Genomic DNA, 26,477 nt, shown 5'->3' on the forward strand with positions numbered 1-26,477 from the left:
TTTCATGTTCTGTTGAAAAAGTCTTATCTAATTCAGAGCAGATTAATATGACTGATTTGACTTTTTTTAAGTAAGAAAAACAGGCCTAAAGAATCCAAGTGCATCCAGGGGTGTGCACAAGGGGGGGGGGGCGCGGGAGGGGAGCAGGGGCACAAACTCCTCTGTCTCCTGACAGCCCCTCTGGCACTGAGGCCACAGAGGGGAGAGCACAGAACGTACCCCTCCAAAGGTGGTCACATTTTTATTCCTGTGCATGCCCCTGAATGCATCTGCCACACAGAGCTGTTGAACACACCAGCTGGTATTTGGGCTTTAAAGTACAAGCTGCGTCTTCAACTTTCTCTTACTGGCATAGTCCAGCTGTTGCTTATAGGCTTACCCAATCAGAGAACAGAAGAAAAACCCATGTGACTTATCTAGTACTAAAACCATTTGAAAATATTTTTGATGAATGCATTTGTGACTGTGGTCACTGGAGGGGTCACCCTGAGAATGCTCAATCCAGGCAAACTTCAAAGAATGGGGCAGACAATCCCCCAAACTGGTGGTTTGTTGTTATAATTAGATTCCCCAAGCCAGTCACAAAACCGCTTCTGTAGTACCTTCCTGGTTACCAAGAAGCTAAAATACAGTCCCCCTTAAGCAATTCGGGTTTTGTCTCCCACCCAGACAGCCAAGTCAATATAGCAGGAAATACTTAAATTCTTATTCACCATATATATATAGTTCTACCAGCCCCAAGAGATCAGACACATCACCCACCAGGTTGACGAATGTTTCAGATTTTACACAAATACATGCTTACAGCAAATTCTTATTAAATAATCTAAGATTTAATTAAAAAGGAAAGAAAGAAAGAGTTACTGTGGTTAAACGATCATTTTACATGAAGATATCAATAAAGTTCTTAGGTTAGTTTCATAGTATAGATGGTTAGGTTGCTGATTTATAAAAGTCCTTCCAGAATCACTTCAATGGGCTATAATCCAATAGGCAGTCCATGTGTAGAGTTGTTTCAAATTCTTCTATGAGAATTTTCAGGGATATTCCAGAATAGGCCTAGAGATTTCAGTCTTGTGGTTTGAACTTCCCTTGACAAAGTTTAAGCAGATCTGAGATTAAAAGGATCAGGCCCTAGAGTTCTTTTATAGTTCTCTAGCAGGCTGTGATAGCCTCTTGACAGCAGACATGACAGCAGGCATTCCTTGGATGAAGAATAGGTAATATACATTGTTGCTTTGAAGTAAACTCTATTTCCTAGGCACACAGCAGTTACTAGTTGCATTCATTAGCATAAGGTAATTAACAATTGAAGCAGTTCATAGACAGTTTACTACTAAACTTCAAAGAAAAATATAGACAATATTATTACACCACGAGTTTAATGTAAATGTTAATATTCGTTTTGATCTCTGAGTCGATAGAATATAGTAACAAACAAAAACAGAAGTTTATCATCTACAAGCTAATTAGTTCACATTGATAAACTTCTAACAGATACAGGTAAACAGACATACAATTGGTATCTAATTTATTGACAATACAGGCTTACATTTTTAAAAAGTTATCAAAGCTGGGTAAAGTTGACTAAATATCTACAATAAATGGCCTTGTTTACTATTTCAATACTTTTCTAATGTGTTCTTAAAGGTTGATTTAGGGTCACTTAGCCTGCTGTTTGCTTAACCCTCACTGGATCAGTGTCACAGTATTCAAGTAATGAATTCAAATAAATCATGATCTACTTCTGCATATTCCTTAATCAGAAGCAAAGGATAAATCCACCTGATTAATTACTCTTTTTTTGCAGATAATTCACTTGACTATAATATTTCAGGCTGCTTTTTCTGAATTTCTGTTAAATGCAGTGAAAAGTTGGTTTTCCTAGATTTTCTACTATTTCTCTTTTGTCTTGTTTGCATAATTTGTATATGGATTCATTATGTAAATGGCATAATTTGCTGATCAGACTGGTGTGTTGTATTTGTGTTTTGTAAAAGATTTAAATGCAGATATAATAGCACCAAAAACATCCAACTAGACATTCAGACTATGCATGTGGACAATTGTGCATTAGCTTTACAGAACAAAACAATTTAGCAGACTTGTGAAAAAGCCCCTAATACGTTATCCACAGGACTTTAATTTGCAGTCTTTAGTGGTGGTTGTTTCTACCTGAATAAAAACTGTAGGAATAGGCCCTAGATGTCCTATTAAAATATAACCTTTTCCAGGTGGAGTGAATACTGCAAATGACCAGAGTTGTGTTTCAGACCGCTCATGTTAACCACTTGAATGTATTAGCAATATACTGTATGCCTCATCCAAGTCAGTGGGAGTCTTTCTACTGACTTCAAAGGCTTTGGATTAGATCCTGAAGTTTGTTCTGTGGTTCATTCCTTTGTTCTTTCCTCACTCCTAGATAAATATCTAAATACTCCAGCTTTCTCCTTCAAATCTTCCTCAAAGCAGCTGCTTCACTTGTGCTGTTTTCTTCTTGTCCCATCACTTCCTTACGGAATGGAATTAGCACCATATTTCATAAATGTCTACTCAGTTCTCGGTTCTCCTTTTGCCAAATTTCACAGAGCAATTGGATGAATCATCGCTCCTCTAGCCTCTCCTTGGTAGTCACAAACACACATTCTTTGGAATTTAGGGATGTCCTAAATGAGATACTGTATCCTTTTCAACCATTTGCTGAGTTCTCTGCATTTTCATGACTGCTGAGTGTGCCACTGGCAGATTTTTCTAAATATCATTGTCACTATCGCTTTCCTGACACAGTATAGACCACAGCAGGATTCCATCACTAGCACAGTCTCTTCCTGTCCAGCTCTTGTGTTGGTTATTATATGCTGTTTATTATATTAATTGGGTATAATCCAAATCCCCACATCATTTAACTTCTTGTAGTGCTAGCTCCTAAAGCAAATCATCAGGCTTACTAATAAAGATGAGGAGTACTTGCGGCACCTTAGAGACTAACCAAAGTGTAGATCTACACTTCCCACAGTATGCATCCGATGAAGTGAGCTATAGCTCACGAAAGCTTATGCTCAAATAAATTGGTTAGTCTCTAAGGTGCCACAAGTACTCCTTTTCTTTTTGCGAATACAGACTAACACGGCTGTTACTCTGAAACTAATAAAGATGACATCATCACCATATTGTCAATTGCTGCATTTTTTTTCATGATTTCATTTTTTATGATTATATTGTGAGATCATTTTGAACAACAAAGTAAATTTGCATTCTATATAAAGTTTGAGCAGATGCAATGACAGAGCATAATTTCTTAATGTTTACTGAGTTGAATACACCATGCCTTTTTGATACGGAAAGAGATGTGTTTAAGAGTAGTTGAGCAGAGAATAGATCATTTTGCTGTATGCAGTTTCTTAGTAGTGGCTTGCTCTTTAGCAAATAATTCAGTCCTTCAATATCTTTGGGATTGTTCTATGCAAAACTCTGGAATTATAATTATGAAGAAATCCTGCATTTCTCCTGTCCATATACTTACAGCACTCTACAGGTTTTGCGCTACGAGAGCTAAGGAAATAGAGGACTCACATAGTTCCTTAAACATCAATCATTACATTTACCAATTTGTAGATGAACTTTATCTGTTTTTAAATGATGAAAATGGAGCCTGCAGTACTTGCATTTATCCTCAAAAAGTGGAATGTTGCAGTTTCAACAAGATTAACAATGTTATTGCCCTCTAGTGGGCTTCTTTATTTGCAATTGTGTAGTTATCCTGATATGAGAGGCTTTAAAAGCACATGCTTTGTGACACATAATTACAAGTGTGAACCAGAAAATATCCTTGATTTGAAAATATCCTATGATTTGATTTTAGTGGATTTTTTCTATGGTCACAAAACATATGTTATACTAAAGGAGGGAAACATTTATTTTACTATATCAAACAATGAATAAAGTCTGTTGTTCCCAAGGATTCAAAATCCACCCAACAGAGGCACCAGCCAAGCAATCAAACAGGATTGCATAAACCTCAAATAGTACAATTAGACTGAGTTGGTGATTGTCACTTGAATGCTACAATACATGTATTAATCAAACTCAATCATCCCTAGCCATTATTCATGCTTTACTGCAACTTCAATGCTTGGTTTAATGTTCCAAATTAGCCAGCATATAAAAGGGGCATGTCTTGTGTTGGGGATAGCAAGCAAGCCTCATATTTAATTCCATCAATCAAAAAGTGAGAGGAAGTATTGATAAAGAAAATAAAAGGAGCTATTGTCAAAAATATTTTGAAAAATTTTCAGGGCTTTTTGGATTACAGTAGAAAGGCTAAAGTTGAAAGGGCCAGATTTACAAAGATATTTAGGTGCCTAAAGTTGCAAATAGACATCTAGTGGGATTTTCAAAAGCACCTAAGCATGTTAGGTGTTTAATTCCTATTGGTATCAGTGGGATTTAGGCAGCTAACCGGCAGAGGCACATTTGTAAATCCCAATAGGCATGTGGCTGCATCTTTAGGCACCTATATACCCCTGTGAATCTGGTCCTTACACCAAAGAATATGACCTATATGTTTCATGTTTTAATTTGGATGAAGGAGTTAGAGTGTTTTGTGTTTTGATAAGATCTACCTTTTTAAAAAAAACAGAAAAATAACTTAATGGGAGTAAAGCGTAGCTTCACAAATACTGCATCTCTGAATGGGTTTTGAGTTTTGTTGTTGTTTTTTACCACTAAAGAGGACAGAGTATAATAATTTACCGCTTTTTAGGTGTGCTGTGGCTATTTTGACCAAAGACAAGGCTTCTTTCACGGTCATAAATAGCAAAACAAATGCCTATTGAATTATTAACTATTTCTCCAAACTGCTTAGCACATGATACAAGCAGGGCCACAACTCTGAGAAATTCTGATCTAGGTTACATTAGTGTAAATCCCAGTGCCCTTACTTTGAAGTAAATGGAACTATTCTGTATTTACACTGGTAAATAAGACCACAGTTTTGCTCTAAGAATGGAAAAAAAAGTCAATAAACTAGACCCAGAGTATTTAATTTGCTTATACTTTATGAATAATATTTAAAACTTGTGAGTTTAAAGGCAGACAGAACCTCCATCACTCACTCACAAGGAATTAGAAACAAATTGCTGTATCCTGTATTTCTCACATTGCTGTAAATATACATTAAATCTGGCACAACAATAATTTATACCCCCTCTGCTTCAATCATTTGCATGTATAGTATGCTCAAAATCACATATTATTTTAAAGATTATGTTGAATCTCTTGTTTAAATTGTATTCGCAAATTGTTTAATTTGCCAACAATGATCTCACTTCTATATACTGGCTGTTGATTTTGGCAAAAATAACACTTATACTAGGGTCCTCAAATGAGGTAAAGAGGACTGTGAAGGTTGAATCCTAGCCCCATTGAAGTTAATGGCAAAACTCCCACCTTATTTACTAAAGTACATCAAAATCTGATTTTTCAGACCACTTCAAATACTCACTTAAAGAGATATAGGAAGGCAACGGGCAATGCATAGGTTAAAGGGAACTTGCAGGGAGATGACTGTTCTCTGTCATTCTATTCTGGTCCATTTCTCCATTCTTGCATCAACATATTCCTGGTAATCTCCCTTTGAAAAATATGCCCCTTGAGCTGCCATCACATAATGTGCAATGCTGAAATCACATCATTCTGATTGTTGACTTCATCCTCCCTTTCCCCATCTCTGTTACTTCATCTTTTCCTTGGCCTTTGCATCAAACCAGGATGTTTTCAGGATGGCATCATGTTTCCTCCATTCACTTTGATGTGTCACCCTCTCTTGCTTTGTACATGTAATCAAACTGATCTCTCTACATGTCAACAGAGCCACTCGATCTTCCTCCTTCAACCAGACTCACCACTTCTTTATTCCTTTTTCTACTTCTCTGTTGATTGTATATCACTTCCTTTTGTGCTCCTAGTTCCTTACTATGTATGGGCCAGTCTGTGACAGATTTTTGCATGGGTTTCACAATCATAGTACAGAGACTGCACCCGCCTTGCACCTGTGGGGTGCAAATTGCTCCCCCAAAATGGGGAGGAAACAGGCTTATGGCTTGGAGGGGGTGTGGAGCAAGCCAGATGCACAGGGAATGATGCATGAAAGTTGCAGTCTGACCCCCTCACTTCTCCTCCATTCTCCCCCTTCCTCCTTTTTCATATCCTTTTATTTCCTTCCTCCATTTGAGGACATGTAAAATAGTCAATAGGTAACTTTTTGTTAAGACATGGCTTGCAGTAGTCCTATAGATTACGTATTCTGTCTACACAGGAAAAAAAGGAAATGCGGTAGCAAGTCTCTGAACCTGGGTCCACTGACTTTAGGCTTGTGGTGCAGGGCTAAAAATAGCAGTGAAGGCATTTGGGCTCTGGCTGGAGCCTGGGCTCTGAAACCCAGAAAATGGTGGGGTCTCAGATCCCAGACTCCAGCCCAAGCCACATGAGCACAAGTTTGGTTAACCTAGGCTCTGAGATTTGCTTTTGCACGGGCTTTCTTTTTTGTTTTGGCTTGATTTGGCTTTTTTGCTGTGTAGATAAGTCTTCTACAGACAACAGCCACAGTAATAGACTTCAGTAGTCTTCAATTATGTAAGCCTCAGGAAATATCCCAGTGCACCCTTGGGAATACATTGTCATCTGTACAAAATCTGTAACGTTTTAAAACTTCCTATTGATGACCAGTGAAATATTCAGTGTTACACAAAGCACTTGCATTAGATGTGCTGCTTGGTGTACGTAGGAGTCCTAAAAAACTTGATGATGAAATGGATAATAATCAGAAACATTTGAAAGCAGGGAAATCTAGGGTTCCAGTCTGGTCTAATACATTGACTAACAGCATCACCTCAAGCAACTCACTTGGCCAACTTGGGCCTGTGTCAGCAGTACTGTGAAACTGGGTAAAAACACAACTTTGAACAAAAAACAGATGCAGCAGCTGAATCACTTCTTAGAAAAGAAGAGAATTATTCCTTTTTGTTTCTGTCCAAACCAGAGCTGATGTCTCTGGCCCAAATGTCATAGATGCAGATGCAGTGATTTCTAGCTCTGTGTTTTTAATCTTTGATAAATCAACTTAAAGTTCATGCAGTTCAAGATTCCATGTGATCTCCTTGGCACGGTATCTTGGCACAATCCCACCGTAAATCCTTTTCCCGTAGTTCCATACGCAGAGGAGACCATCTGCACATGGATTCTTCCCTCCCCACAGGTGGATAAGCCACCTAACGGGCCCCATCTACAAAGGGAGGAGTTGGGAAGTCCTTGGATCAAATGACTGAGCAGGTTAGGGAGATGGCTGAGATACAAGGTGGTTGCATATCATCTCCCTTCTAGCTCCAGGGAGATTATGGGGATAAAGGAAAAGCCTTGGTTCTCACACTATGGGGCTCCGGGAGAAGCTTGAGCCATGGGGAGAGGAGTTGCTGAGAAGTGCAGAGATGCAGCAGATGTTGCTGGCCTCCTCAGAATATTTGGAGGGGGAAATTCAACCATTAAAGCCTAATCCCCAGTCCTGTATAATTAGTTGCATAAAGTGCTTTTGCTTTGCTTTCTTCTCTTCACTGCAGGCTCCTTCCTTGAGCTGAAGAAGTTTCCAACTATGTTGTATTGAGTTGTCATGACTAATAGTTCTGTTTTACGGGTTCAAAATTCACTTTTCATTAATATTCTCCAGAATTTACTTAAAATTAGCTCCTTCTGCCAAAAAAAAAAAAATTCCTTCTAGTTCACTAGAATATTCATGGAAAGCAAACACAAACAGGAAATGAGCACAGCTGAAGTGAATATGTTTAAAAATTGAAGTGGTTATTTGCAAAAAACCTTTCCTCTGTTCACCAGCTCCAGTTAATGGAAGTTACTTGCATAAGTCCCATAGCAATATGAGAAGGAAACACAGCACAATGTCATGCTCCTTCATGTCTCATTTTGTGTGCTGTTTTAAACAGCAGGGTTGGATATTTTGCTCTGCACAACTACACTTTCTACTGCAATACTTAAACCAAAGGTTCCCAGATTACACCATGAACCATCAATGGCAGTGGCACTGGAATACTTTTTAGAGTGGGGGTGCTGAAAGCCAGTGGTCCCCAAACTTTTTACTTTGCACCCCCCTTACTCCTGTCCACACCCCCTCTCCCCAGAGCTGAGGCCAGGACTGGATCATGGCTCTGGGAAGGTGGGGAGACACAGACAGGGGTAAGAGGGCTGAGGCTGGGACCACAGCTGGGGCCAGGAGCAGAACCCCAGGAAAGGGGCTGGTGGCAGGCAGGAGCCCGGGTGCGGGGCTGGCAGCAGAGCCCCGAAGCAGGGCCAGCAGCATCAGGACCCTGGGCATGGGGTCGGCAGCTGGGACCCCACACAAAACCTGGGGGTGCTGCAGCACCCCCCGCACTCCTCGTTCCCACACCTATGATCAATGGCTGGTGGTTCAGAGACAGCTGAGTGGTCATACGATGAGGGCTCCTTCTGTTTCCACCTACTAAATGCATTAAAAGAAAGCTCAAAAGGACATTATATATTTCCTAATAATTTTAGCAGTGAAGCAATTGCTTTATTGCCAGAGATTTTATTCAGTTGCTAACAGGAGTGGAAGTGGTCCCCAAAACAAATCTTTATTAACACATGGCTAGTGCTTTGAAAAGGTTTGGGATCCCCGGTTCATGCCATGAAAAGGTCAATGGGGCATCTTACAAGTGGTCACATTCTGAATTATAGTGTCTGCGGAAGGTGAACTTCACCCTTTCCCCCTCTAGTAGAGGCAGAGTTTGGGTGCTGTACAAGTGATGGTTACTATTACACCCAATCAACTAAGTAAGAAGTAAGATCACTTCTGAAAGCTACACATGCTGTACTTATCCAACAGTAACACCCCAACCATACTACTGTCATCATCTCATTCATACTAGCCAGCTCTTACCATCCCAGTCAAGTAAATTTTGAACCATTAAATGAAAAGCTTGTTTCCTGGAGCAAAAGAAAAATGTGTCCTCTAACAATCAACAAAATGAGGGAAGAAAGTATTAATATTTCAACCATTGCTCCCACTGAACAGTCAATGGGTGAGCATGCAAGGATACCCAGCATATGAAGATCTTTCCATCCAAAAATAAAACTAATATAGTTGGAGAAAACTTTAAATTGTAGTAAATAATCTTAAGGTATGAAGTGGACAATTTAAAATACGTCCCGAGTATATAATCCTCCTCCTTGAGATGTGGAAGAAATTACTATCTATATAAAGGCAGAGTTCTATATTTTAATGTAGATCAAAGACACATTTTGTTTGGGTTTTGACTTAATTAACACTTGGTTGTAATATATGAATAATTAACATTACATTTTACTTCTGTAAAAACTTGATGATAACATAATTTACACAGACGAGTTACGAGGCTTCCCCTCCCATCCACTCTTCATGCAGTATCCCAGATCTTCAGCCCATACCCTTGCCCCACTTCCCCTTCCTTCCCCCCCCCCACACTACAGATACCAATCAAATACATGGAATTGACTGGTATCTGTAGTGCATGGAATGGGAATATTTTATCACCATAGCAACAAAATGCCTTGTTGGGGATCAGAGCACTCACCTAAAATGTGTGGAGCAAAAAGTTTACACAGATTTTGGGCGTGAAGCATCATAGCTCAGAAATATAAAATGTGAAGAACTGATTGTATTCTACTGAAGGGTCAGGAGAATGAAAATATCTGAGCAACCATTAAATTACTGTGGTGCCCGCTGCCATGATCTCAAGTATCACCAAGTAGTTTGGTACCCAGAAAATGCATATCTGGTGTCTAATGCTGTATTTTTTCAAAGTAATGGTTAAACAAATATGTGATATATGTTGGTGTACCATGTCACCTGTATTTATTATCCTCCTAAAAGGGAAAAGTTGGGGTCAAAAGTTGGGGTTAATATGGGGTCAAGAAACTGTATAGTCTGTTCAGGAAAAAGACTTTAATTTTGTTAAGTATCTTTAAAATGGCTAGTAAAAATGCTTTCTAAATGTATAACAGCTGCATTCTTGCACCTGAGATAATAAATAAATAAATTAGATTTAAGCACCAGATTCTACAGACTGTAAAGTTACTTGGTATACATATTAGTTTAACCGAAGGAAGAACGTAGCCCTCAAAATCGTTATTGCATTCCTCACCATTTATATTTTTTTACCTGCTCTTGTTGGATATTTCTGTGTGACATGCTGGCAATGTACGTGGTTGTGCTGTGCTATGGGAGACTATCCAGGTCAGTTCTAGACATGTAGACATTCAAATCAATGGAGCTATGACAATTTACACTACCTGAAGATCTGCCCTGTAAAACAGCCTTTGGTAAATATATCTGGTTTTGGACGCAGTAGACCTGAGAAAATAATATGGAACAAATAAATTATTATATATGTTTCACCTCTTTTACTGTTCATGAACTATCTGTGAACAGATTGCAACATTATTGTGTGTATTTATTTCTCAAAATTATTTGCAAATGTCTTTAGCAAATTATTTTTAGTCTGGAAGTCCTTTGCAAAACAGTTTATTGGGAATGTTCAAATTTTGTACTGTGTTCTTTAATCACCTAATTCATTTGATTGATTTGAAGAATGTACCGAACTAATAAAGTACAGACCTTGAATTGCATATTTGATTGTAAAATTAGCAATTTGAAATGTGACCACTTACGCAATTTGAAAATAAACTCCCACTCTGTGAATACTTGAGTATTCAAGCTTATCATTTTTATTTTTGTGAATATTTCCACTAGTAAAGCTTGTTCACAACATTTTCAAAAGCCAAGATAAAAATGAACACAAGAACAGTCAAAGCAATTTTAAAAGAAAATTTTAACAAATATATTTTTTAGCATTTCCTCAGCTCTATTACTTAAATAACAAAAGAAGCACAAACTGTACAAAGAAAAATAAGAGTTCTTTGAAACCATTGTTTTGCGCATTCAATTCTATATTCATTTGTGTATCTTATAGACACAGAATATATATATAAACACACAGATTCTTTTAAGCACTATACATATTCCAACATCACGGACACATACACATGTCTGTGTGATGAGAAAGCAAGAAGTACATGACCTACAATCCTGAATTTCCCTTCACTTCTTGTCCAGCTCTCTGGTTATCTATAATGGAAACATAAAACTCTGCTCTTCCTATCAAAAGAAATGTGCGCTCTCTCTGCCCTATGCCCATGTGCGCGCACACACAGTTGGAACCTTCTTGATGTGTGCATTACAACTAAAGCAACTACTTTTGTGCTACTTTCCTGCTGAAATCCCCAGTGTCTATCTTTCCTAGTCAAGTCAGGGCCCATTCCTTCAAGGTCCAGAGCACTTCCTACAGGACACCATGCGCCTTCAGTACCCCCCATTTCGTTAGCTAATAGAGCTAGTGAGGAATTTTCCTTCAGAATGATTTTCCAACAGAAAATATCCTTTTTGCAAAATTGGAAATTTTGTTGTGAGGAAATTTATTTTTTCCATCAGGAAAATCAAAATGACAGCTCCCCCTGGAAAGCTATTGTCAATTCCACCTTAAGTTGCTAATTTCATCTACAGTGCTCAGCCTCCTGGCTTTCCCCACAGAGAGAAAGTCAAATTGACTGACAGCCAGCAAGATGGAAAAATTCTATGTTGCTTCTCCCAAAATGGATTTTTTTTCTAAAAATCCCTTCCCATGAAAGTTTTTATTTTGAAATGTTTGTCTCAATTTGGGATGAATTTTTTCAAAAAAAACATGAAATTTCAGAGGAAGAACTTTCCATTTTTCAACCTGCCCTAGTCATTAAATAATTTACTGTAAATCCCCATTAAAATTAATGAGAAATAGGCAGCCAAATCCTCTAGGCAGCTTCAACAACCTTAGCCTAAAAGTATGGCTGCACTGTTTAGAAGCCTCTGTGAGGTTAAAGGTCATATGTTTATACTGCCTCTTCTTACCCAGGCCTAAGTGAAAGAAATATGCTTCAGTTCTTTATTGGGGTGTCTCTTGATGCTATGAGTGTGAAGTGTTGTCCACTCTTGCTATTTTATCATGAGTCTTGCAATATTGGGGGGGAGAAGAGGGTTGTTTTGATTTTTGTTTGTTGTGAGGCCTGATTTGTGATTTTTAGAACACTTGGGTTGGCAATACTTACTGTTTAAAAGTCCTCTAGTTTCCTAAGGTTGCTATTCATATTTGTAAGAGCGCCAGCTGCCTCCTAAGTACTCCCTCATGGCCAGAGGTCACTCAGCAGCATCCTGCCTTTGTTTTCCCCTCTTCAGAGCCCCTAATAACTCTCTCAGTCCAAAGGTAATAAAATCATTCCCTTTCTGGGGGTCCAATTTATTTAGTTCTCTGTGTACATGCTGGCCCTTCCGGCCTCCCAACCCAGTTCAGTGTCTCTCTCTCCCCTTAAGTAAGCAGTTCCTAGCCTTCCTTCCTAGAGCTGGGTCCTATCACAGTCACTCTCAGGCTTTTTCTGGCTGAAGTCCAGCCTCCTGGCTCTGACTACTCAACTCCTTTAAGATCAGGGTCTTCCTGGCAGGAGCCTTCCCCCTTCTTGGCAGCTTCCTGTTGCCCTTTATAGGGGAATTCGCTGTCTTCCATCCATGCTGTTACCATGGCACAGATGGGCTGGAGCAGTTCTTTCAGTGATCCTTGTGTAGTGTCTGCTTGGGGTGGAGTTCTTTTTTATTATTATTATTCCTTTCTCTTTGTATATGGTAATATGTAATATTTTTGTAATTCTCTTTTATGTTTTATGTGAATCAAGGTGTTTTTCTTGTCACCTTTCTCTCTCTCATATAATACCTATACGTATCCCATCATAAAACTAAATTGTGAGAATGTTAAAACTGACTGTTTAAGCTCTCAAAATTCAAAAACTTACAAAGTTGAAGTTTCAGAGTAGCAGCCGTGTTAGTCTGTATCCGCAAAAAGAAAAGGAGGACTTGTGGCACCTTAGAGACTAACAAATTTATTTGAGCATAAGCTTTCGTGAGCTACAGCTCACTTCATCGGATGCATTCAGTGGGAAATACAGTGGGGAGATTTATGTACACAGAGAACATGAAACAATGGGTGTTACCATACACGCTGTAAGGAGAGTGATCAGGTAAGGTGAGCTATTACCAGCAGGAGAGCAGGGCAGGGGGGAGGCTTTTGTAGTGATAATCAAGGTGAGCCATTTCCAGCAGTTGACAAGAATGTCTGAGGAACAGCAGGCGGTGTGGGGGGGGGGGAGGAGGGGGAGGAAATAAACATGGTGAAATAGTTGTACTTTGTGTAATGACCCATCCACTCCCAGTCTTTATTCAAGCCTAAGTTAATTGTATCCAGTTTTCAAATTAATTCCAATTCAGCAGTCTCTCGTTGGAGTCTGTTTTTGAAGTTTTTTCATTGAAGAATTGCAACTTTTAGGTCTGAAGTTAATGCTGCTCCCTTGTACATATGTATTACTATACAGTCGTTGATTACATGATCACCTATTTCTCAAACAATACAATAAAACACATAATTTTGGAGCCATGCACTATGAACCCTCTATGTGAGAAGGCCTTTCCCTTGTCACTTGCAGGCCTATCTCTAGGAGATAGGTACCAGTCTCTTAGGTGGGTTCTCTCCCTTGGTTCTTGCAGGTTGGCTTCTTCACATGTTTTTTTGCAAGTGGACTCTCTTCAAATTCATTTCCTGTTATTAATGGTGCTCTCTTCTTACCAGAACAGTGTGGAATCTTCTTTCTTTAAATAGTTCCTACATTGCTCCCAAATCTCTCACAAGTAGTCTGTAAATTAAGATGCTCTGACTCAGGAGCCCCAGGTATTCAGTGATTCTGAGGCCAGTGAGTTCACTTCTTGGGCTGCTTTTGCAGTAGAACTTTGCTCCAGAATTTAAGCTTGCGTTAGACAAAAGTGTTTTGCTGTCATGGTGGCAAGGATATCTGATGTTGCCCGATTGCAAGTGCAATCTGATGCACTGTCTTCCCAAATTTACAGCACAACAGCTCTGAAAGGTGCAAATCAAACCATTCATCTCATTAGCTATTAACTGAAATCTACTGATTTTGACTTAAATGTCAACTTTAACTACTTTATTGCTGTTCATTTTGGCAGAAGCATCCAGCTCAAGGACTCACACCATAATCCCCAAATAACTCTTTAGTAGCCAAATTTCAAAACTGTCCTGCTAGCTGTCAGAACCTCAGTTTCCACCAACAACTTCTTTTATGTTGTTATAGTGTCAATACAAAAACACTGAAAGCTGATAATGGGGGCGGGGGGGGGGGGGGGGAGTGTACAATGAATTTAATTTGACAACAAAATAAACCACACAGGAGGAACTTAGCATGGTAAGCTTGTTTGTTACTTTTTAATTGATTCATTAAAAAAAAGTCAATTTTAAAATTTAAATTAAGCTTCTGCAGAATTTCCATTCCTCTGAACCTGGGTGCCACAAAATGCAGGAAACATGCCTCAGAATTTAGGTGGATCTTGACACAAAGTTATAGGGGTCTTATCCTTGTCCCATGAAACCATGTATGGGACATCCCACCCTTTGTTTTTATCCTAAATAGCTGCCTATTTGCTTCTTTCTTGACCAACTGGCATCCTCTGGGAGATCTGCTGATGCTCTTAGAAGAGTTGTAGGAGTTTCTGTCCTTTCACAAATTGTTCTGCTGTGCAGGAATATCCTCTCAGGTCTCCTTGCTGTTCGCTCCTCAGCTTCTGTACGAGTCGCCTGTTGCTACTGAGCATTATTTATTTTTATTTGTTTCTTTCTTTAGCTTTTAACAACACCTATCTCATACTCAAGGTGCCTCACATAAATTAAAGGGATGATATTCAACACAAACTATTAAGATTTTACAGTCATTATTGAACTGGCATTACAGCATTACCACAAGCTGAGTGAGTAATCATTGTCACAATCCCAGTGCCATCTGGTTCATTTGTGAGTGCACAGGCATAAAGAGCCCTTGAGTTGAAGTCATGAATGTGGAGAAATTGCTGGGAGATCTGAGGTTTAAAAAGGAGTCTTTCCTGTGTTAGGAGCACCTATTTTTAGAGGTAAAATGCCACATAACAAAAGCTGAAGAGTGGAGATTATGTGGGGAGGGAAGAGGAACCAAGAGGAATAATTGTGTTTTAAAATTTAGAAAATAAAATTAAATGTGAGGATACATGCAGACGAGGTGAGTAGCACCTGACTTAGGAATTTGAATGCACCACTGGGATTTCCATAGCTACACCCCATTTCTAACTCCATTCTAATAATTTTTAAAACATGTTTTCATGAAGTACTTAATTTTTACTGTTACCACATTTTTCCTTCAGAAATTTTTCCTTTGTTAATGTATCTTTTTCTCTATCTTTTGTAGTGTGTTTTTCCCCAGTCCTAAATTTCAGCATTGTATAGTCATTTCCCTCTTTTTCTTCTCCCATCAGCCATCTTCTTCTTGCCTCCAAGAGGCTGTGGGGAAACACCTTTACTAGCTACTGAAATGGCCCTAAGCACCATAATGTCATTGATGGATTTTAGCCTCACAAACCACTGTGAGATAGGGGAAATACTCTCTCCATTTTGCAGATGGGGAAGTGAGACCTGGCATGGGCAAGTCTCTTAATCTAAGTCACAGAGAAAGTCTGGCTGAATTGGGAACTAAACCTGTTTCTGAATGAAACTTTCAAACCTGAAATAGCTTTAATAGCTAATAGTCATTCCTCTTTGGTCAGAGTTAGAGTTAGAGGTTCATGATGGGCAACAGTTCCTCTGCCTCTACAGCCCTCATCTTCTTCAATTTCTCCATGAAGTCTTGGTGGAGCTGGTGAGAACACAGCTGAAGTCTCAGCATTAATACTCTGCTCTACAGCTTTTGGACATAAGATGTAAACACCACCATATCCCAGCTATCTTGGTACTTTGCAGAGATCCTCATGTGGATGAAGAGCACATGGTGAAAGTCCAACATATGCAAGATAGATGTCTCTCTCTCTCACAATCGCACATAAATACACTGTTGTCCCCAAGCTCTCTCCCTTATATACACAAACACATTTTCTCTTGCCTCTTGCTCTGACGCAGATTCTTGTACCCTAGTCCCTTACAGCTCCCCCATTCTCTGCGAGGCACTCACACACATTCCTGTCTCCAGTTTGCAGTGATCTGTTGTATATAGGTTCTTATTCTGTGCTCGTCATCGTAGTATCTGAGTGCCTTCCAGTAGCGCATTAAGCAGCTTGACTAACATCTGTCATGTGTTGGTGTTTTGCCCTCTTCACATGAGGAGAAGGATGTGCAGCTAAGTGCTTTTTTGTGGTAGCTGTTTGTTTTTTTGTTTTGTTTATATATATAGTTGTGATCCTTCTCCACCACACACACTTCTAGTGTTTGTTCCCCCATACAAACACTCCGGATGGTATTTCTCTCTTTGAAGATCTCCTTTGCCTTACACGCTCCTGGGCCTCTTCTACCCAAGCATACATACATACTCATGCACTCCTAGTCTGAACCATTCCAGATTTTTCAACCCTCATTCAATAAGGTTTAATTAAATAAACTTTATCTTCATCCCATAAAGTTTGTTTGGGATATTACAGGATATTGTCAGTCTGTCACACTCTGATAAGGATAATAGACAGCACTGGGCCAATAACATATCCTTGTGGGACCCCAGTAACCCCCATTTAATGACCATGCCCCATTAACATTTACATTCTGATCTCTATCATAGATTCCAAGGCCAGAAGGGAACACTGTGATCATGTACTCTGACCTCCTGTACAACACAAGCCATAGATCTTCTCCAAAATAATTCTTAGAGTATATATTTCAGAAAAAAATCCAATCTTCATTTAAAAATTTGGCAATGATGGACAATCCAGTGTGACCCCTGGCAATCAGTTCCAATGGTTAATTACTCTTTCTGTAAAAATGTTATGCCTTATTTTCAGTCTGAATTTGTTTAGCTTCAACTTCCAGCCGTTGGATCAGGTTATACCTTTCTCTGCTAGAAGAGCCCATTATCAAGTATTTGTTCCCCATGTAGGTACTTTTAGACTGTAATCAAGTCACCCCTTAACTTTCTATTTGTTAAGCTAAATAGACTGAGCTCCCTGAGTCAGTCACTAAAGGGCATGTTTTCCAATCCTTTAATTATTCTGGTGTCTTTTCTCAGAATCCTCTTCAATTTATCAACATCCGTCTTGAATTGAACTGGACTCAGTATTTCAGCAGTGGTTGCACCAGTGCCAAATGCAGAGGTAAAATAACTTCTCTACTTCTACTCAAGATACCCTTGTTTATGCATCCAAGGATCACTTTATTCCTTTTGGCCACACAGTTGCACTGGGAGCTCATCAGGAAGCTATACCCAGTTTTTAATCCATTTACTGTGCACTGCATTGCTTTTGTATAATGCTATTTTTTAAATCAGGATGTGTGGTCAAATATCTTATAAAAGTCTAAGTTTGTTATTGCAAGAGTTACCTTTATCAACCAAACTTGTGATCTCATTACCAAAAAAAAAAAAAAAAGTCAAGTTAATTTGACAGAACCAATTTTTCATAAAATCAGTCTTGTCTTGAGGTTGCTCATAACGAGAAGTGTATCCAGAGCTGTACAGCAAAGGTCTATAAAGAGGGCTGTGTAAAGGTAGTGTATAATGTGGGATATATAAAGATAATTATACTACAAGTGGACATTAGGGAATGTATAGAGAGCTTTATATGAAAGGTGCATATAGAGAATTGTGTAGAGGTGTTCTTAACAGGGAGGGGGCTGGGCAGTATATAAACAGAAGCTAACTTTGTCCCTCACATACAATTTGGTGTCACAGTATATTTGGCAAGCAGGGCAGTTGATGAAAACGGAGAAGTGGGCTCCAACACATTCCTATGAATTGAGGGACTTAAGGAATTTACAGATTTGTCAAACTTCATTGGGCAGGAGAGTTCCTAACTAGGGATTAATCGTGTGCGTGTGTGTGTGTTAAACTCACTCATCCCACTCCCTTTCTTGGAAATCTGTTCATTCAAACAGTTCTAGCAGCTTGTAAGAGAGCTCCTGCCCTAGAGGGGGGATCAGGTCCATTCCAGCACAGACAGACAGACAGCCTTCCAGGACTGTCTCCTTTAAGATGTCTGTGAGGAGGCTGACCCTGGAGGAGGAGTTATGTAGATTACAGATGAACATTCTGGAGTGGAGGAGAGAAGAGAGAGGAGAGGCACAAGCACAGGCAGGGCAGGGGAGCACAGGCAGCCAGGCAGCAAAGGCCTTGCCGAGCAGGAGGGGGAGGAGGAGGAGGACACAGAGGCGGCTGCTGTGCAAAGGGAAAAGCCTTGTAGGAGCTGCAGCTGTACTTGGACGCCACATTCCCCCCTTACGGGACCGAAGATGAGTAAGAGCTGACCCTGCTGCTGCTATCTGTGTTGTGGAGTGAAGTGTCTGTTTCTTCTCCTCCTCCTCCTCCTCCCCTGTTGTGGGTGAACCTGTCTTTAGGGTTCTCCACCAACACTGGGGACTGTTTGTTTGTGTGAGGGGACGGAGAGAGAGCGGAGGGAAAGAGGGCTCTTCCATCCACTGAGGCGCAGTTCACTATGCTCTTACTCGCATTCAGCGCTGGAAGCCGGTTGGATTTCGTACATCATCCCAGGGTGTTTTTCTTGCAAACCTTGCTTTGGATTTTATGTGCCCCCGTGTGCACAGCGGAGCAGTATTTCAATGTGGAGGTAAGATCAGCCGGGTGTATGTGTGAGTGTGTGTGTTTCCTCCCTCCTTCTCTTTCTTCCCAGGGCTGTTCCCCAATATTTGGGCTGCTTCAGTAAAACAGCTCCCCAGCCATGTCTCCAGAGCAGCCAAGACACACATGCACATTGGCTTTGCTTTCCTGCAGCAGCCAGCTCTCGGAGCCGAGTTCCCTTGCCTGATGGATGCCTGTTAGCCTGAGAATCCCCTTATCCTCGGCAGCCCAGAGCTAGACCACATCATTGTGGCCGGGATATACCTCTCTTCTAGGGAAGATACGAATCCCTAAACACAAGCCAGTGGCATAATAAAAGGCGCTAGGGTAATCATACCCAGACAGCTCGGAGAAAGCTGCAGGGATACCTTTGACTTCAGATGTCTTCCTGGCTTTCTTTTTTTAAACAAAGGGGAAGAATGAATGAAAGAGAGTCGAATGTGGAAGAAGGGGGGGAGGGAAACTTGCTATGTTAGTATATTTCCATGTTAAATATTTAAGCACAAAAGCTGATCTTTTTCTCATTTAAGCATAACTGAATGCTTGTTACTAGAAATGGCTAAATAAATGCCATTTAGGTGCAACTAAAGTTGGAGGGTGGGGAGAGCCAAGAAGGAGATTTTTTTTTTTTTAAATGTAGAAAAGCGAATTAAAATGAATAGCTTCCCAGGCAGGGCTAACCCTAGGAATTTTGCTGCCATAGTGAGATTTCAGTGTATGCTCCCCATTTCCAACTCCTATTCTAATCCACCCCACTTTTCAGTTTTATTTTTTACATTATGCTTTCCATTAAGAAATATTGTTATTAACTACGTCTCCTTTGTGCATATTCTTCCTTCCTTTTTTTCTCCTTGCCTTTCATGGTGTATCTTTATGTATCCTTTTCTGCATAGTTCCCAGTTTGATTTCCTTTAATCTGATTTTTCAGTACTGTATAATACTTCCCTCTCTTTTCTTCCCATCCACTCCGGTCCTTCACCTTCCTTTCTTTCTTGTCCTGTGTGTGTCTCCCTACTTTACACATTTCTTTCTTTCTCTCACTCACACTATAATTCCATTCTTTTGTTATCTGCCCATACTTCTCACTTGCTTCTCTCCCATCCATCCCGCTTTCTGAACTTTCTGCAGCACCCATAGACCATACAGACCATTTGTTCCTGTCTCCAGACTGTCTCTCACCCACACACTTGTATTCCCTGAACTCTCTTTCTCTAGCACAAACATACTCTTGTCCCCAAATTCTTTGGGACAGGGATCATACTCTTGTCTCTCTCTCTCTCTCTCTCTCACACTCTCTCTCTCACACACACACACTTCCTCTTTTCCTTACACAAACTCTTGTTCCCCTAACTCTCACCCACTTACACACGTTTCTGCCCAACATTGAAGAAATCTCCCTCAGACACCCCTCTGTCCCTGTACCATATCTCCTCAACCCCAGACACATCTGTACTTCCACAAAAAATCTCTTCCAGGGTAGACATTGGGTCTACCCCCAAAAATCTCCCCCACAGACAGACGTGGTCTCCTTCCCCATCCATGTCCCCTTTCTCCCCCAACTCACTCGCTTCTAGTCTTCCCCTGCACACTGTTGGTCTATTCTTTCAGGATCTCCTCCCATATACAATACAGGTCTCTTTCTCTCTCCTCACCCAAGTTCTCTTCTCCTACACACACACTTCTGGTCTCTTTCCATCCCAAGATTTTCCCACTGATCCAGTACTAGTCTCTCCCTCTCCACCACCAAAAGTTCCCCCTCACCACACATTCTCCTGGAGTCACTTTCCCAAGATCTCCCAACACACACTCGTGGTCTCCTCACATCAGTCTCTCCCCATGTAATCCTGGTCTCTCCATGCCATCATTAAGATTTCCTCCCCACTCAAAACTCCTGGTCTCTTTTGCTCTAAGATCTCTTCCTCTGCCATTTCTGATCGCTCCTCCTCACCACCAATATCTCCAACACACACACACACATACTTTTCTCTTTCCCCCAATATTTCCCTGCCTCTTGTATTAGATTGTAAATTCTTTGGGACAGGGATCATGTCTTTCCATCTTTTTGTAAAATGTGTAGCACAATGGAGCCATGATCCTGATTGTGGCCTTTGGAGGCTACTGCAATATAAATAATAACACTCACTTCTAGTAATTTTCTTCATTTCCCTCAGTATTTTTCCTCACATGCAATGCTGCTCTGTTTCCTTCCCCCCAGTGTTTCTCCCACCTTTCCAAGCTGACGTGCACATTTTGATTCTTCTCTCAACCATGTCCCCTGCTGTACTGATACTTTCTCAACTTCATTCTTTCATTTGTGAATATAAAAGGAATCACTGAGGAAGAGAGGGAGACAGCTTTGTGTACCCTTTCCTGTCTTCCCTTAGTGGCCCCCTGCTGGGGATATAAAAAATTTCAGCTACAGAAGGACTTCCATCTCCCTCTGTAGACTTCTTTGCTGGCCGCTGATCCTGCTGGAGAGATGAGCAGTAGATGGAGTTATGGTGCCAGGAGAGAGAGAGAGAGAATGTCGTAGTCTCGTGGGGCATGAAAGGGAGGCCAGCCACAGCATGTGGGAGGTTTTCAGGGGAAAGAGGAGAAGCCGATTTATTTTTTCCTCTCTTTTCTGTATGGAAAATAGCAGATTTTGAGGGGAAAGAACAATACCACAAGGAAGAAAAGCCGAAGAGAGGGGGAAAGTGCTTGAACTCATGAGATGCCATTCAGGTTCTCTATTCCTTTAGAGGTGTCCCGTCTCCCATCCCCTCCCTTTCCCCCTGAAAGAAAATGTGTTCCATGCTAGCACTTCCAAGGTATTTTCATTTCCTCACAGCTTTGCAGTTGTCTTTTGTTGTAATATTGAAAGGTGCCACAGTCTCAAAGCAGAAGGGAATGTGAGGCAAAGGACTTGGCAACAATGTGGTGACACTGTGCCATACAATTCTGTGTGTCAGCATCAGACCCATAAAACACTTACGCTCTATAATAAATCAGTAAAATGGAATATGACAAATTCATTCCAAGATCCATTAAAATACACGTAGAAATTAGGGTGCCTTAAAAAACTAGTGCCAGTTCTGTTGAATTCAGTTCTACTGAATATATGTATTTGGAAAACAGACTGTGATGTGATTATTTTTATACTAATTGAGGTTTCATGTGAATTTAGAATTTTATTTTTTGATTTTTATACTCTCTGATTATATTAAAATTTGGAGGAAATACTGATGAAAGCTATTCAGCATTGGAAAACATGGGATCAATCTATTTGCTATTGTAATTCTGACTCATATAGTCTAACATTTTAGGTGTTGAATAAAATTTGTATAGAAATGCTGGCTTTCTTGGCTTCCAACTTGAGTTTGTAAGACTGAGCCAAAACACGTCTCAAGGGATACTACTGAAATTCAAAGAGATTAAATGTAGGTATCGTTCTCTAAGACAACAAAATAGGAACCTGAAGTTCATAATCGGAATGACAATTTTTTTTAAATCATGTTGGTTGTTTGTAAAACTTGTTCTTGCTAAACATCCAGATGGAAGTGGGTGAAGGTCCTGCTTCCAATGATAGCTGACGTGTAATTTCTGAAACATGAATGTCACTGATGACTTTCATATGGTACATATTGTTTTAATAGCTAGACATAGCTGAGTATGATGTAGGTCAGAGTGAGAAATGTAAATGACAGTCATTTATTTATTGTGTTAACCATAGTATTGCTCTCACACCTACACTCTCTGATGTCAATGAAAATTTTGCAAGGGATTTAGCTAAGGGAGGGCTGTAAATCCACCATTTATTTCAAGTATTCATGAGTGATTTGAGTAACAATATTTGAGATCTAGAATTCATGTAAGACTAGTTTTAGGAAGTTTTAGCTTTTATTTTCATCGGTTCCTGGTCATCACTGGACTTTTGGAGATCACTTTCTAAGGTGTCATCTGCATCAAAGGTTAGGATTAAGGTCCAGATTGTTCATTCCACATTACTCACATAAGTACTGCCATCAAAGTCTGAGGTCTACTTGTGTGAATGCTTGTTCACCAGAGGTTTTCAGCGTTTCCCTAAATTTTTAGTTCAGTCTTACTCTACAAGTCAGATGCATCAATGGGGTAGTAAATGGGATACTAGGTATTAACAAGATATTTAAAATTCAGATTTTTATGCTACTAATTGACAGATCTTTCAGTATAGAATTCCTGTAATGACCTGGCTGGATTTTCTCCTTTGAAAATCTATGTAGGGTAATGGAATTGCCAGACAAACAATTTTTTTTCCACTGGGTTCTTCATTGTGTGAACTGTTTCTTGCCTTATTAGATACTAAATACTTCTAGTGTTTATAGGCAATTTCCCTGTTAAAGACCACAAGCAGAACTCTAACACTCATAGGTAGTTACAAAGATTAAAGTGTAGAATGTGACCCTTAAACTTGTAATTTTGTTGATAACTATTTTCCTAAAGCTGACATTTTTCTATAGTTTAAGAATTTCTGTAATGATTTTTATTTATATTGCATTAAGAACAGTTTCATCTTTTTAATAGATGGCAGGGAGGGGGAATCAAAACCCATTGAAACAAATTACCTATATCAAAAGACAGGGTAGGAGCTATACAGCACATTCCTCTCCCCAACTCTCATCCTGCCTACCCTTACTCATGTAGAGTAGCCCCATCCCAGTTAATTCAACTATACATTTGAGTAAGGAGTACTGGGTGAAGAAGTGTTTGCAGGATCATGTCTAGTCTCCCTAAAAGCATCAGTGTTGGGGGAAATACTAGAGGGAAAAGTATTGCTCATCATTTCTTTTCTAAAGCAGACTGTTATGCTATATTTTCCATCTTCTATTGCTAAATATATATGCTTGGGTCCCTAAGGGGATTTTAAAGTGAGTCCTATTTTAGTATGAGCAACACCTTAAAACAATACAACCTTCTTTCTCTCCTCCCCTCCTTTCAAGTAAGTATGACAGTTAAATTGCTTATTGTGGAACAAAACACAGTGGAATCAAAACTTCAGAGAAATACTGTCTGGTAGCATTTTTCCACGGTAACAAGCAGCTGAGAACCTCTTTGTTTTCATTGTTAACAAACTTTACAATTAGTGTCCTACTCTTGCTGAATGGTGATACATGACCTTTTCATCCCTACGTGTTGGGTTTTTCTAAACTTTAAAAAACTGATCATTTTAACTCTTCAACCTGTAATTGTAAGAGAATAAACAATTGGGAAGAAAAAAATATCTGCCTCTTCACCTTTATATGTTTTTCAACTGGGAATACTTAATTAGAATTGCAAGTGCTATGCGGTATTGTAATGAGAGCGTGTTAAAGAGCAAGCCCAGAAAATACATGTAAAGAAGGAGTTAAAGGTATTCCTTACATTACACACTGCCAGTTGTATTGAAAGGAACTTGACAGGCCCTTCATATTGTTTTTATGTACAAGCATTATATATTACATTCAAGTATTTTAAGGGCCCAGTCATGCACTCCTTACTCACTGAAGTTGTGGGTATATTTATAAAAGGATGCTGAAGGACCATTTGTTAATATTGACCGTGGGTGTAGCTAGCTGGATGAGGTATATCACTCAGTAGAGAATTTAGATATAATGTAATGTAGCCTGTACTTAATTAGAAAAAGCAGGTACAAAGAAATTTATCTGTGAAGGCTTCTGACAAACAGATCTATACATCTAGCATTGTGCCACAGCATTAATATAAATGGATGTTAATCAGAAAGTTACAGCTCTGGTAGCTAACGGAAGGCTTTTCACGCTCTTCCATCATAAAAAGCAGATGGTACTATGCAATGAATTGGCCTTCCTTTCAGTGTGACTATGAAATATGCATGGAGATTATTGTTTGGATTATTGTATTGCCTGCTATAATTCAAAACATAATTCCTGTGTTTAAGAATACCAACGGATTAATGTACTACTGGAGTGAAATATTATTTATTATTGGTATTACAGGAATATGGAGGGGCCCAGTCCTGGATCGATCCCCATTGTGTTAGGCAATATGCAAACACAAAACTAAGATGGTCCCTTTCCCAAGGAGTTTACACAATCCAAGTCATATGTTAGTTCTTTAGGGCTTCTATGGTTTAATGAGAGGGAACTGTTTAGAATTGGAATGAATCTCATCTACCATTGTTTAGTATTTGAACATCAAATACATTAGTAGCTCTCAGTTTTATGAAAGAAGAGGTTTGATTAAATAAAGTATTTTGTGAACTTTGCAAGATAAACATAGCAAACTGCAGTGTATTTATCTTTTATTTCATAAGATCTTTATATAACAATTATTGAATTTATTGCCTTAAAAATTCAGCTTCCATCACCCAAGAGGCCATCCTACAGTAAAATATTATGAAATTAATACATTACCATCCATTGTTTTCTCAGAGTGGGTATATTATTTTTTAAGTGGTTTAAGATTTATGCCTCTCTTTGTCAATTTTATTTGAATCCATCTAAAAGGTCAGTGCTCTAGGCACCTTAATTCTGCTTATTCACTCAGCAAGGCTCAGTTGTAAGAGTTTATAAAGATAAAATGGTGAATTATATAGATTTCAAAACATTTTAATCTGTATCTGTCCTCTCAGTTTTAAAGTCTTTCCCCTTCTTTTACCTTAACTCATGATTGGTTTATGGTGTTAAAATCCTAGAAGACTTCTTCTTGATGTTGTTTGAAGGTACTTAATATAACCAATCTTTTTAATGCTCTTGTTTAATCATGAATGCGGTTGACCCCTCCATATTGGATTACAGTTTATTGCCTGGCCCATTTTCCATCTCCACTCCCTGCCACTCACCATAATGTGAGGGGGTGGGTTGACTATGCTTGGTTTGCTATCTCTGATGTGTCGCATGACAGATTTGGTTTCAGTTTGTATTAAGAAGACCTATATTGGAATTCCAAACATGATTTTGCTTGCTGCAGAAATGGATTTTAAAAATGATTATGGTTAGAGCTTTATTTTTTAAAGAGAGGTCATGCTATTTGGAACCTTTAGTTTATTTATTGGTTGCTTGGCAACTATTCATTCATGCTACTGCTTATGACCATTCGTTATAAGCATATTTTACTGTAGAGTAATAACAATTACACTGTAACAGCTTATTTCAAGGAAGAATTACAATTGACAAACTGTAGAAATGGAAATACTTAGTTATATAATTTATCTGTTGATTGAAACTGTTGTGTACTGTTTCTGTATACTGACAACAGCTGCTTTATACCACTCAAGAAGTGACTGCCTTTTAGTGATGGGTGAAGTAATTCTTTCATACCTCTTGGAGTGTTGTAAGGATTAATTAACTAATGGGCTTAATCTTAAATTTTTTTGCACACTCAAATCTCCCATTGATTCCACAGGCAGGTTTAATCGTTTGATCCTGCCAGGATCCTATTAATTTTAATGCATTGAGCATTAAAAAAGAGGCAGTCAGAAACCTTGCAGAATCGGGCCTCAGATTTCAAGTATTGCAGGCTTGGGTCCAGTGTTTGAAAAGTACTTTAAAATCCTGAGCTGAAAAGCAGTAAATAAATTTTATTACTACTACAGTGGAGGTGTGGCTGAAACAATGAGCCACAATATTTTCTGTAGAAGATTCAGTGGAAAACAATGAAAACTTTCATTACGGTGCATGATAACAGATGAATAAAACATGTGATTTTTGTATTGTGGA

General features: G+C 39.3%; 1 protein-coding gene across 1 annotated transcript in view; it reads left to right on the forward strand.

Moving 5' to 3' along the window:
* Positions 1-18,640: 18,640 nt before the first annotated feature.
* Positions 18,641-26,477, forward strand: part of MMP16 (matrix metallopeptidase 16) — a 243,953-nt gene continuing 236,116 nt past the window's right edge. Inside the window, exon 1 of the mRNA XM_077810049.1 lies at positions 18,641-18,772. Within this exon, the coding sequence (XP_077666175.1) occupies positions 18,641-18,772 (132 nt within the window). The remainder of the gene's footprint in view (positions 18,773-26,477) is intronic.

Source organism: Eretmochelys imbricata, chromosome 2, assembly GCF_965152235.1.
Source record: "Eretmochelys imbricata isolate rEreImb1 chromosome 2, rEreImb1.hap1, whole genome shotgun sequence".
In the NCBI taxonomy this organism is placed as follows: domain Eukaryota; kingdom Metazoa; phylum Chordata; order Testudines; family Cheloniidae; genus Eretmochelys; species Eretmochelys imbricata.